Source organism: Sander vitreus, chromosome 21, assembly GCF_031162955.1.
Source record: "Sander vitreus isolate 19-12246 chromosome 21, sanVit1, whole genome shotgun sequence".
Taxonomy (NCBI): Eukaryota; Metazoa; Chordata; class Actinopteri; order Perciformes; family Percidae; genus Sander; species Sander vitreus.
This window is the reverse complement of record NC_135875.1, coordinates 11,097,072-11,109,634: the sequence shown is the minus strand read 5'-3', so window position 1 is coordinate 11,109,634 and position 12,563 is coordinate 11,097,072. Positions and strand designations below refer to the sequence as shown.

Sequence of the window (12,563 nt, the reverse complement as noted above, 5' to 3'; positions counted from 1 at the left end):
CTCCTTCACATTCCTTCCACTTCTCCTGTGGTTAAAAAGCAGACCAGACACTTTGTGTACATATCTCTCTCTACTCTACTCAATGTTCCACAACGCTTTCCCAACGCTGTTATTTTGTTCCTTCCTTTGGCTTGCCTCCTCTTAAACCTGGACATTGCCTTATGTTTACAATATAGCTGTAGTCTGGCTGCTCTAGGAATGTGGTTCACACAATATGATGGAGGCAAGGAACAACATGAAATAATACAAAAGAAGACATGGTTTTCTTTCACCTCTAGTGTTGTGATACAAGCACCCAGTAAAATACCAAAACTACCCAGAATTTAATGGGCAGCTATTTGCATGACATGGCCAAGTTCAATGCTGGAACTAAAAAGCACACTTTATTGTTGACTAGTGCTGACACAATTAACAATTTTCAGTTTAGTATTTAAAATAATTTGTCAATTGAAAACATTCTTTGGTTCAGGCTTCTCAAATGTGAGGATTTGCCTCTTTATTATATCGTTATAAATGAATATTGCTGGGTTTTGGGCTACTAGGCGTACAAAACAAGCTATTTGAAAAGGTCACCGCAGGAATTGTGATGGGCATTTTTCTAAATTTTATGACATTTTGTAGATGATTGATCATCAAAAATGAAAAATATATTAATGCCCTAATTTCACAAATAAAATCCAGAAGCAGTGGATGATTTGTCACTTATCACACAGGTTTGTTAGTGTTTGTGCACCCAGAGGTAATAACAGAATGTTAATTAGCAGTTAACCAGCCGAATGTTTTTTTTTCGTGAATCTTCAAGTGTATATGTTTGTCTTTGTGTGCGTGTTCAGGTCAGGCAGCCATCCGCGGGCTGGTGGCAGAGGGCCACAGGCTGGCCAACGCTCTGCCAGGCCCGTACAGACAGGAGTTGCTGGGTAAGTGTGAGCAGGTGGAGCAGCTCATGGCCCAGCTGGCCGACCTGGCTTCCCGCGGTGAAGGAGACTCCCCTCAGGCACGTGCTGTTGCTCAGCAGCTCCAGGAGGCTTTGAAAGTAAGACTGCTCTCACTCAACAGTCATTCTCATTCAGACCTGTAGCTTCACTGTGATGGAGCAGGATTTATACACAGAGACAGAGAAACAACCCCCTCTGCTGGTTACCAGGGGTGGAAGAAATATATAAATCCTTAGTACAAGTAGTATGACCACAATTGGAAAATACTCCACTAAAAGTCAGCTTAAGTGTCACAGTAACACATACAAAAGTACAATACAAAAATGTTTTTAATGTTCAAAATTGGAGATACTGAAATGATACAAATCTGTGAAATAATGGAAATCTCAAATCAACAATTTTGGGGGTTTCATTCTTTTTACATGAGTTGAAAGATTACAGGCTGAGACACTTCTCTAAAAGTCTTAAAATAATGTCAGTTATTATGGTTCCCTAAAAGTCTGAGGCCATATTTTAAGTTTATGTCGTCGAAAACTGAATGTAAGCTTTAAATCTGCAAGATGGGTAGCAACAACAGCCATCAGATTAAATATAAAGTATGGTATTCTCACTGAAAGTATAAATTCTCCAAAAACTGAAATGTACAAGTAAAACCTCAATAATGTGCTTTCATACAACACTTTCTTACTTCAGAGGGTAATGAAGTTTAATAAGAATTTGTATTTTTGAATCTACAAGATCGGCGATATTTATTTGGACAAAGTACTCCTGATGTAATACATGTGTATCTGTAATCCCAGTGAGCCCCAATGAGTGTGCTGACTGGTTGTAACATCTGTTTGTCCTCCTCCCAGGACCTGAAAGGGAAGATGCAAGAGGCGATGACTCAGGAGGTGTCAGACATCTTCAGTGACACCACCACCCCCATCAAGTTACTGGCAGTGGCTGCCACTGCCCCGCTGGACGCCCCCAACAGAGATGAGGTCAGTGGTACAGTCACTGTGATCTCAATGCAATCAGCCTTATTCAGTGGTGTTATATTTATTGGCAGGGTGTTGTATTATTTCTAACAACTCTTTTTAATAATGCAGTAATTGTTTAATTTGATCATGTGTAGGTCTTTGACGAAAGGGCTGCCAACTTTGAGAACCACGCCAATAAGCTTGGCACCACAGCAGAGAAGGCTGCGGCTGTCGGTACTGCCAACAAGAGCACAGTGGAGGGAATCCAGGCTGCTGTCAAGTCAACAAGAGATTTAACACCACAAGTATGTAATGGTTTAGTGTTTATATCTGTTTTTCCGTTTGTGTCTGCCCTCCACTCTGCACGAGGAAAACTATTTAAGTGTCTCTCGCTTCTTGAGCCAAGTCTATAGCTAGCTTGGACTGACAATTAATTACCCGGATTGTTTTTTAGGTGGTATCTGCTGCTCGTATTTTGCTGAGAAACCCTGGCAACCAAGCTGCGTATGAACATTTTGAAACCATGAAGAATCAGTGGATTGACAACGTGGAGAAAATGACAGGTGAGGTTCCATAAAGATGCTGTAAATTCCCTAATTGCATGAGATCACTAATACATACCTCATTGTGTAATTCCCTATATTGACACGTTATGGATGTTTAGGTTTGGTGGACGAGGCCATCGATACCAAATCCTTGCTAGATGCTTCAGAGGATGCAATCAAGAAGGACTTGGAAAAGTGCCGTTCGGCCATGGCCAACCACCAGCCTCAAATGCTGGTTGCTGGCGCCACCAGCATCGCCCGCAGAGCCAACCGTATCCTTCTGGTGGCGAAGCGAGAGGTGGAGAACTCTGAGGATCCTAAATTCAGGGAGATGGTGAAGGCTGCGTCTGATGAACTGAGCCAGACAATTTCTCCTATGGTGATGAATGCTAAGGCTGTGGCTGGGAAGATCCAGGATCCAAGTAAGTTGATGTTGCTAACGCGCGATTATGTTTTGTGCGTATGTGGAACCTTGTGATTAGTGATAAATGTGTTTATGTGATTGCCAGGTCTTCAGAAAGGCTTTCTGGACTCAGGTTATAATATTCTTGGTGCTGTGGCAAAGGTCAGGGAGGCATTTCAGCCCCAAGAGCCAGACTTCCCACCACCTCCGCCTGAACTGGATCAGCTTAGTGTAAGTCCTCAGATAAGCACAACTTTTAATTTGGCAAACCATCTGAAGCTGCTTTGGTTTAGTGTCCAAAACGACTTGTGTATTGTCTGAACTGCCAAACCATAATTACTTAAACTTGTCCTTGTAGCTTAACGATGACGCAGCACCACCCAAACCTCCTCTTCCTGAGGGCGAGGTTCCTCCCCCCAGGCCTCCTCCCCCAGAGGAGAAAGATGAGGAGTTCCCCGAGCAGACTGGCGATATGGTTAATGAGCCAATGATGGTGGCTGCCAGGCAGCTCCACGATGAAGCCCGCAAATGGTCCAGCAAAGTAAGTCAACACTGTAAAACGAGTAATTGACTTTTACGTTGGAATCCTATGCTTTCAGATTGATTTTGTTCCTGTCGTATCTCATAGGGAAATGACATCATTGGTGCCGCCAAACGAATGGCCTTGCTCATGGCTGAGATGTCACGTCTGGTGCGTGGAGGCAGTGGAAACAAACGCGCCCTCATTCAGTGCGCCAAGGACATCGCTAAGGCTTCTGACGAAGTCACACGGCTGGCCAAGGAGGTGGCCAAGCAGTGTACCGACAAGCGTATCCGGACCAACCTTCTCCAGGTCAGTTCAGTCGTCTTCATCAGAGGGGTTTGCAGTGGATTTTCACTGTGGAAAGACAATACTTTATTTGTTTGTTCTGACCTCAATTGACTTTCTGATCTCGTTTCAGGTGTGCGAGCGCATTCCCACCATCAGCACTCAGCTCAAAATCCTGTCCACAGTCAAGGCCACCATGTTGGGTCGTACCAACATCAGTGAAGAGGAGTCAGAGCAGGTGAGCAGAGTCTTTATTATGAGTGTGTCCGATCACTAGACTGGGTAAACCCAGCCCGATCTGCCGGCGATTTGATTTCACCCTGCAGCTCAGGCTGGAAACCTGTACGTTTATCTATCCTGCTTCCGTTACAATTTTGCGGGGACCAATCACAAACTGGCTTATCCACCTGGCGCGCTATTGGTGGGTTTAACACTATGACGAGAGAGAAGCGACTAAGCAGCTTCTTGTTTACATTCAACATAGCGGCCACCGAAGCGCAGCAACCCGTTGATGCCGCTGTCGCTGCTACGTCACCCGGATCGTTGGTCTGATTGGTTGAAGGATTATCCAATTGCGTACAGAGCTATTTGAACTATGCCCGTTGATCACACCTCTTGTGCAGTAGAAAATACAGAGCAGACTCCCCAGACTAATGTTCAGTCTTGATAGATTGAGCTTGGTCTGGTGATAGCCAGACTATCCGATCACAAGACTCCCATTGTTTTCCTATAGCAGCCTTTTAAAAAAAAAATAAATAAATAAAAGTTTATTTAATTCTCCCTCATCACTGTATCTCCTAATTTCTTCTTCGGCAGGCTACTGAGATGTTGGTCCACAATGCACAGAACCTGATGCAGTCTGTGAAGGAGACAGTCAGGGAGGCCGAGGCAGCTTCCATTAAGATCCGGACAGATGCAGGTTTTACCCTCCACTGGGTCAGAAAGACCCCCTGGTACCAGTAAGAGAAGGGCCACTGTTCCTCCGCTTCGCGCTGGTTCTATCCAGCTGTCCAGGAGGGCATTGAATGGACAGATATATACTTTATCAGAGCTATAATATCAGTGTCCGTCACACTGATATGGGTAAAGCTTCTCTATTTGTCCCGTATCCTGTCTGTAACAGTTGCTGTTCTGGTAGAATGTAAACAATGGGACTATCAGTGCGAGTTATGGGTTAGATTCTTACTGAGAACGTCTTTTTCTTTCTTTCTTTCTAAAAGTGTGTAAAAAAATTGTTTTGAAGCTTATTTTGACAAATCCCAGGAATATATACTGTATGCTTTGATTAGAGGTTGGATTACATATAATGCAAGGTTGTTTTGGGCCTCATCTAGACACAAAGCTTAAGTTAAATTTAAAGAGACATTTTTATATCTTTGTACTGATAATTGTATTATCACTATCATTTATTCACCTTTGCTAGTATAAGCACATGAACTTTAGGAGTTGATACAAGTACAGTATAGGCCAACACTCAATATATTCAGTGGTATTATGCCTGTTTACACTATTCTATACGATTACAAGTGAAAGCAAAACACTGTTCATTATTTGACATATTGTAACGCAATTGTAGCATTTTTATATTTTCTTGAGAGTTCTGCCAAAGACATTCTGCCATGATCTTTGAAAGTATATGTGTCTTTCTTTGGCCACTAATACCTTTTAAAAGTAACCTAAATGTCTGCCATCAGCAGGTAAAGATAACAACTGCTTGCATTCAACTCATTCAACTCTTTCTATAGATGTTTCATGTTTCACATGTTGCATTGAGATTACATGTAAGAAACAGGTTTGCGCAACATTATGAGGCTTAATAGCCAAATATTATTATCCTGATTTTCACAGCAAGCTAACAAAGCTTAGTCTTCTTCAGAGAGGCTCGTCTTGCCTGCACACAGTTGTACGTCTCATTTTTTTTGTCATATATGAATTGCACACTTCGCCTAGGTAGCCAAGGGAATGACCATAGTTTAAAGATGAAGCACAGAGTCATCTGCAGCTGGTGAAATCTTCATTTTATGTTATCACATTTGTTCCAACATGTCTTGATACACTAAACATAACTGACCACTATTTGTGGTAACTGTAGTTGATATTTTGAAATGTCTGAAGACATGGTGGTGTGAATGTGTCTTTTTACTTATCTAATACCAACTGATGTGCCTTGCAAAATAAACTTTTTTGCAATTGATACAGTTCGAATGTTGTATCATTTGTACAAGGTATGATGGTGTTTATTTGTTTAAATCACTTGTTGTACATTGTTCTTCTGTTAAGCTACACCCACTTCATAACTTTTACTTCAAGTCAAATTATGCTCTATGCAAACCCTGAGAACATTTCTTTGAAAAGATATCTGAATTATGCAACTTGGTTGGGTTTAAATGGACATGAACAACATTTTACTGAGGCATTGTTCACAATTTTGTAATAAAGCATTTTATAGCACTTTGAGGTGTGTTTGTGCTATAATTTCTATATGCTCACCACTGCCTGTATTGTAAGGAAGTTAAGGCTCTTGTTAGAACATGATTGTTCCGAAAGCCTTATTCCTCTTTTTTTATATTGTGAAGTTTTGTCAAAGAGATTGTCCCTTATCGTTTTTTTTTAGAAATGTGTTGCTGCAGGTCAGCAGTTACATGAATATCACCAGGACATTTCTCTTGGTTTGATTTGAACTGATATCTTAATTTGCATAAGGCCATTTGTTGATGTAAATTAATGCTGTGAAGGAGCATTTTGGTTTAAAAGAAATGCAACATGTAGGCTATACATTTGAACATAGGGCCCACTTAAAAGAAGAGGTGACATGATAATCATAAGAGAGGATGTTGTGCTTTAGTGGTGCATATTGCAAACTAATTTGTAATTAGGCTACTAATGCAAGTTAGTTTACCCTAAACCAATCACTGAATATGGGCACTCTGGGACGTTGAGGATCTGTGGTTTGTTTGGTAATCCAGGCTTTTTTTTAAGGTGTCAGTGGTGCATAAACTGAGCCGAGAAGATGTATCTTTTTACTCCACTATATATATTTGAGGATATACATCTCTCGTTTAAGTATTACATTAATGCAACAATATCGTATTAATAATGTAAAGTAGCCTACTATTGTAATATATCAACACTCAGCGGCCTGCCACACTAAATAGAACCACGTTTTGTCTACAGTGTGAAATATGACTATGAAGTTGAACTGGTGAAACAGGTGAAACGGGAAAACACCGCGATAACGCGAGATAACTAAATCGCACGTTTTCTTTATGTGAGTCAAATGCACATTGGCTCGGACAGGGGAAAGTAACGATCTAATACCGACCTTTCCCTGAAACATTAAACATTAACTGTTTTTCTGGGTTGCATGCTGTTGACCAATTTCTTCATCGTCATCATCATCTGTGGTGAAGGAAGCTGCAACCTACTCTTTCCCAGCAGTGAGCAGTGGCTTCCCAGGCTCCGCAACGTCAACAACACAGCCCGTTGCTGATTAAACTAAATATCTGACGGAGAACCAAACATGTCGACAGGGAGGAAAACAGCGTTAAGGTAATAAGCCGATAGTATTTGTGCTATCTGACGGGTGATACTCTGCATAGTTAGCTTCTGTAGCTAGCTAGCTGTTAATTCATGCAAACGTCTCTGGTGTTGTGGTAAAGTGTCCGCAGGAGGTGCAGGTTGAAAGGCGCTAAGCAGTTTGAACCTTTGAACGTGACATCAACTCAAGTATTCAGGTGAAACCGGTGTTAGCGTTACACATTCCGTCATAACGATGCTAACCGCAGCTAGCAGGATAGGGTGGGCTCACCACATGATCGGTAAATTGGCTTTATCCATCCATACATTTAATTATCTTAAAAAAGGTATAAAATACCTTTTGTATCATGTATTACACTTGTCATGTAGGTGTGATAACTGCTTAAAAGGTCTTGTTTTTAATATATTTCTGATATGGATTTGAAATGTTAAAGTGTAAGGATTTTATGAGTCATTCTATAATTAGGGGTACATTTCATTTCAACAAGAAGTGAAGAAATCAGTGTGTTTTTTTTTGTGCTAAACAATTAAGTTGGTATCCCTAATATACCCCCATAATGTCTACATTCACAAGTTGTCAAGCTTAAGCTCGATTTACTTTTTAAATATTTAAATAAACATTCCATTCATTATTTTGTCAACTGTGTTACAGACAAAAGTTCTGTCATAAAAGACACAAATTAAGTACCACACATTTGATAAAACATTTGTTTGAAAGTTCTTGAGTCTATTTACCAAGGATTTTGAGGTTGTCTGTCTGACTGATTAAAATAATATGAATTTTGAGCTGGATAATGGATATCCTGTTGGATAAAATAATCAAGGATGAATACTTTTTCAACATAAATCACCATTACACTGAATTTAGAGTTATTCAACGTCCTTATGTAAGACTTCCCTCTCTAGAAATCTCCACCATCATTGTACTACAGTTTGGCCAACATTTTAAAGATTTATGACACAAAAATCACACCTAACACAGTTGACAGATGAAGTAACACAGCTGACAGGACGCATAAGGAAAGAAGAGAAACCTTTCTTTAAAATAAAACCTTTTAATTTTGATGATACAAATTTAAGTGTCAGATACAATTGTTGAACAAGTATCTATCTCATATGAAACAATGAAGAAATGCAGTTAATACTAATTATTCTCATTCCCAAAACAGTCCTTCCAACTCATCTACTCTTAGTCTTTTTCATCTTTCAGTTTCTTTTGTCTTTGTTTCTTTTTTAAAATCTTGTAAGTATAAATACCTATTAGATTTTATTTATTTACCAATAGTAAAACGTTAAGCCTTTAAATTATGCCTATATTTTAGCCTATAAAATGATTATAATTTAACAAACGCACAGTAGGAACTGTGAAATATGAAAAAAGACCAGAATAACATGCATTTAAAACAAATAATGTAGCCAAATATACAGTAAAGAATAGCCATGTAAGTGTATACTGGGTCTTTTTAATTAAAACATCAGCCCAGCATTTCAATATTTTGTCAGTTTCGTGCCTTGTCATCCGTATAATTAGCAGAACATTTACAGTGGTCTGCAGCATAGTGTCTTGTTGACATTTTGCAGTGTTAAGTTAATTGTGCAGCATTCACTTGACTTGAGGTAAACTGACCTTTCGCAACGCAATTGTCCATATATGTCACAATTCTGAGTTAATGTTTAAAGACAATAAGCGCGGATGGACTTTTTTTACACAGTTGAATTGCTCTTGACAAAAGTAATGCACTCAACTGTATTTGCATTGTACGTTAAACACAACACAGTCAATCAAAACCGCTTTACAGTGCAGAGAGAAAAAAAACAGAACAAATGAATAATAAAGGAAAGGACAAGGAAAGAAAAACAAAATAAAATCCACCTGTTCATGACAACCGGCTCCTAACAGCGAGACAGCAAACAACTTAATGCCTCAGAAATTTAGGAGGAGGTGGCTGGGTTGGCTCAGTGGTAGAGCAGGTGCAAATATACTGAGGTTTATGCCTCAATGCAGAGGTCCAGGGTTGTGTCTCCCCCCCCCCCCCTCACATAGCGTCCTGTCAAAATTAAAGGCGGATAAGCCCAAAAAAATTAATCTTTTAAAAGAAATTTTAGGAGGAGAAAGGAAAATGGCCTTTTTCATGGATGACATTTTGACATGTCACAGTAGGATAAGCACATGCGTAAATCATAACATTATTGCTGGCTGAATTTCATGTTGCTGCTTCAGTTTTCAAGGTCCTGGTGTTGTGCATGCTGGCTCACTGTCACACCGTCACGGCTTACTGGGACACTTAAATAGGAAAGAGACATATTTATTTATTTTTATTTAACCTTTATTTAACCTCTCACTTAACTCATTTGCAACGGCGACCTGGCCAAGAAAAGCGTAGTTATAACTAGGGCTGTCAGCATTAACGGGTTAATCGCGATGCGATTAAGGGCCGAGCTTAACGCGTAAATTTTTTTTAATTGCATGCCGCCATTTATTAATTTATTTTACACTTCACTCGGCTTCGCGTCGTGCCTAATTTTGACCCTTTGCCGCACCTTTACTTATCATCAAGCTGCCATACTTCCTCATAACACATCCTGCTGCTGCAGCATGATGGAGAAAGAGGGCAGCAACACAATTCTGAATGGCGCTTTTTATTTTCCAAAACTCCTGGACAGCTCATTAGACAAGTCGAAAGCCGCATGCACATTGTGTAAAGCCGAATTAAAATATCACCGAAGCACGTCAAGCTTGAGCTACCACCTACGAGCTAATTAACGTGACTCAGGTTGATGCTAGCCGGCTCAGGCAAAGCACTATTTTGGAGAGTGCTACTCACCGACCTGTTGATGAAACCAAATCCAAATAAAGTACTACAGCTCTTGCGAAATGGGTGGCAACTAACTGCAGACCTGTCAGCATCATAGAGGACTGGGTCTTAAAGACGTACTACGGTTGGCATGTTCTGACCCATCTTATACATTGCCGTTGAGGGGGACAGTAGTTTCACGCATACACAGCCTGTACGACACGGAGAAAGCAGCCACACTGGAACTGCTGCAAAGTGCAAACGCTGTCTCATTAACCGGTGATCACTGGACGTCAGTGAGTAATGAAAATGATTTAGAAGTTACTGCACACCATATGGACTCTGGTAAGGATAGGGATTTTTAGTTTTTTAGTTAGGTACTTGTAGGAATTGTGCTATAATGACAGATTCACACATTTTTCTTTTGTTTACAGTAAATAAATAATAAACAAATACAAATCTTAAAATCAAGTTCATAAAGTCACTTTCTTTGCATTCATTTGATTCTCAGTCAAGATACACTGGTAAGAATGGCTCTCCATTGTTAATATGTACTTAAAAACTGTTCTGAAATGCAAAATAATAGAATTTTAATCATATGATAAAACATGCAATTAATCACGATTAAATATAGAAATTCAGCGATTAATCGCGATTACAAAAACTGTATTGTTTGACAGCCCTAGTTCTAACACAATGTATATGAATAGCCAGTCTAGATAAATGCTGAAGTGTAGTGGAGAGTCAAAATACAGTTAGTGCAAGTTGCGGTCTAATAAGTGATGTAGATCAGTAATAACACAGTAAGCAGTAATATGAATGCTGAATGTAGAGAAGAGACAATATACAGTTAGTGCAAATGGTGGTCTAGGTAGTGATGTAGATCAGTAATAATACAATATGCAAGAATAGACCGTCTGTATAAATACTGGGATGTAGTAAAGAGTCAGAGTACAGTTAGTGCAAAGTGTGGTCTGTGTAGTGATGAAGATCAGTAATAACACAGTATACAAGAATAGACAGACTATATAAATGTTACATACATATACAGTTAGTGCAGATTGTGGACTAGATAGTGAAGTAGATCAGTAGATTGGCAAAAAAGTGTGTGGCAACAAAGGTGGGAAGAAAATTATGGTTGAGCATACATGGGCAGATGAAAAGTGCAAAATAGCATAAACAAATATGATAGCAATGCAGGTGTGTATGTGCATCTGTGCAACTATGCAGTGGGCCATGACAGAGATAATGGAGTAAGGGTGTGCAAAAACAGTGGGTAAAAGACGGGGAACAGTTAGCACATACAGTGATCGGACAGGAGTCCATAGTTAATGTCATAACATATATTTACACTTTTAATCTTTATAGTAAGCAAAAAATGCAATGCCATCACTAACTGTTTAGTTTGCTGTAGTTAAGCTGACATTATGAGGAGCAGGACATTAATTAATATTCATTGTGGCCCTTGATGTAAAGTTAGCAAAGATGCATGTGAACAAGTGACATCATACTACCAACAACTCGCCACACTAAATACTTTAATAATCAATAAAATCACTCCAAGTCAAACAAATAAATAACAATAATGATAATAAACAATTCTTTAGAAATTTTAACAATGATAAGCTCGGACTGCCAAGTTTCCCATCAGTCCTATTTTTAAATTGTGTGGTAGTAAACTATTATAACCTAAAGGAACAAGTAAACATAATGTGTGTTACTGTTTAAACAAAACAAGAGTCCATGCTCCAAATGTTTAAAACAAATTGCAAACACATAGCCTAGGCTTATATTTATTAGAATTTATTATTCCCATTTAGATTGAATTTACACATTTTAGATATAAGAGTAACTAAATCAAAGTTCTTCATGTGTTCTGATCATAGACTGGATAGTCTATGGTTGTGATACTGTTAAAGGTTGGTTTATATGTTTGTATACAGCTACACAGCTTGATATTTTTCTATATGTAACTCAAATGTTATATAAATAAATATGCAATGTGTATGGTTAAAAAATGTTAAATGTCTGTTTTGTCTTTCTTTTTTTTTTTAACTTTATCGCTGGTATTGGTGTTTACCACAGGGCCCAGCTTCTTTCCCATTGGCCTCAAATGTAGCATAGAAAGCTTTACAATAATTGGAACAAGTGTAGCCAATCATATGCCTAGAAGATACTAAGGCCCGCCCCCTTCTTCCACCAACCAGTCAGTGTTGACCAAAGTGCAGCTGCAGTTCCTGTAGTCAAAAAGCACATTGCTTTGACAGAGCGGAGAAAACGTTTGACCATTTAATCATCAGGTTAGGCTGCTGAGTTTTCTGACATAATGTCAACTCCAAGGTAAGATCCCAATGATAATATCCTCCACTGTTTCCACAGGGAACAGTTCTGCTAACTAGTGAGGTTGTCTTTTATTTTAATTTAATTTTTTTTTTTTAAATTGGTTGATTGAAAACATTGCAAGAAAGTGTGAAATGACAGATTTTAATTAAGTTGAGGTGGCTTTAGTGAGTGTGGATCTTTTTGCAGATCACATAAATAAGCTAAACTGCTGCACAAGAGAACACTTATTTCTCTG

At 39.1% G+C, this 12,563-nt stretch overlaps 2 protein-coding genes across 3 annotated transcripts in view; both read left to right on the top strand.

Annotated features, from left to right (window-relative positions):
* LOC144535928 (vinculin) overlaps nucleotides 1–6,110 on the top strand; it is a 28,217-nt gene extending 22,107 nt beyond the window's left edge. Inside the window, exons 12-21 of the mRNA XM_078278722.1 lie at nucleotides 834–1,033; nucleotides 1,790–1,918; nucleotides 2,053–2,202; nucleotides 2,352–2,460; nucleotides 2,562–2,864; nucleotides 2,952–3,076; nucleotides 3,204–3,386; nucleotides 3,474–3,677; nucleotides 3,787–3,891; nucleotides 4,470–6,110. Coding sequence (XP_078134848.1) covers nucleotides 834–1,033; nucleotides 1,790–1,918; nucleotides 2,053–2,202; nucleotides 2,352–2,460; nucleotides 2,562–2,864; nucleotides 2,952–3,076; nucleotides 3,204–3,386; nucleotides 3,474–3,677; nucleotides 3,787–3,891; nucleotides 4,470–4,616 — 1,655 coding nt within the window. The 3' untranslated portion in view covers nucleotides 4,617–6,110. The remainder of the gene's footprint in view (nucleotides 1–833; nucleotides 1,034–1,789; nucleotides 1,919–2,052; nucleotides 2,203–2,351; nucleotides 2,461–2,561; nucleotides 2,865–2,951; nucleotides 3,077–3,203; nucleotides 3,387–3,473; nucleotides 3,678–3,786; nucleotides 3,892–4,469) is intronic.
* Nucleotides 6,111–6,897: 787 nt separating this feature from the next.
* Nucleotides 6,898–12,563, top strand: part of LOC144535953 (adenosine kinase-like) — a 111,852-nt gene continuing 106,186 nt past the window's right edge. Inside the window, exon 1 of one of the 2 annotated variants that reach the window (XM_078278791.1) lies at nucleotides 6,898–7,202. In XM_078278791.1, the coding sequence (XP_078134917.1) occupies nucleotides 7,174–7,202 (29 nt within the window). In that variant the 5' untranslated portion in view covers nucleotides 6,898–7,173. Of the gene's footprint in view, nucleotides 7,203–12,217; nucleotides 12,326–12,563 lie in introns of those variants that run through there. The other variant, XM_078278792.1, reaches the window with a different exon arrangement.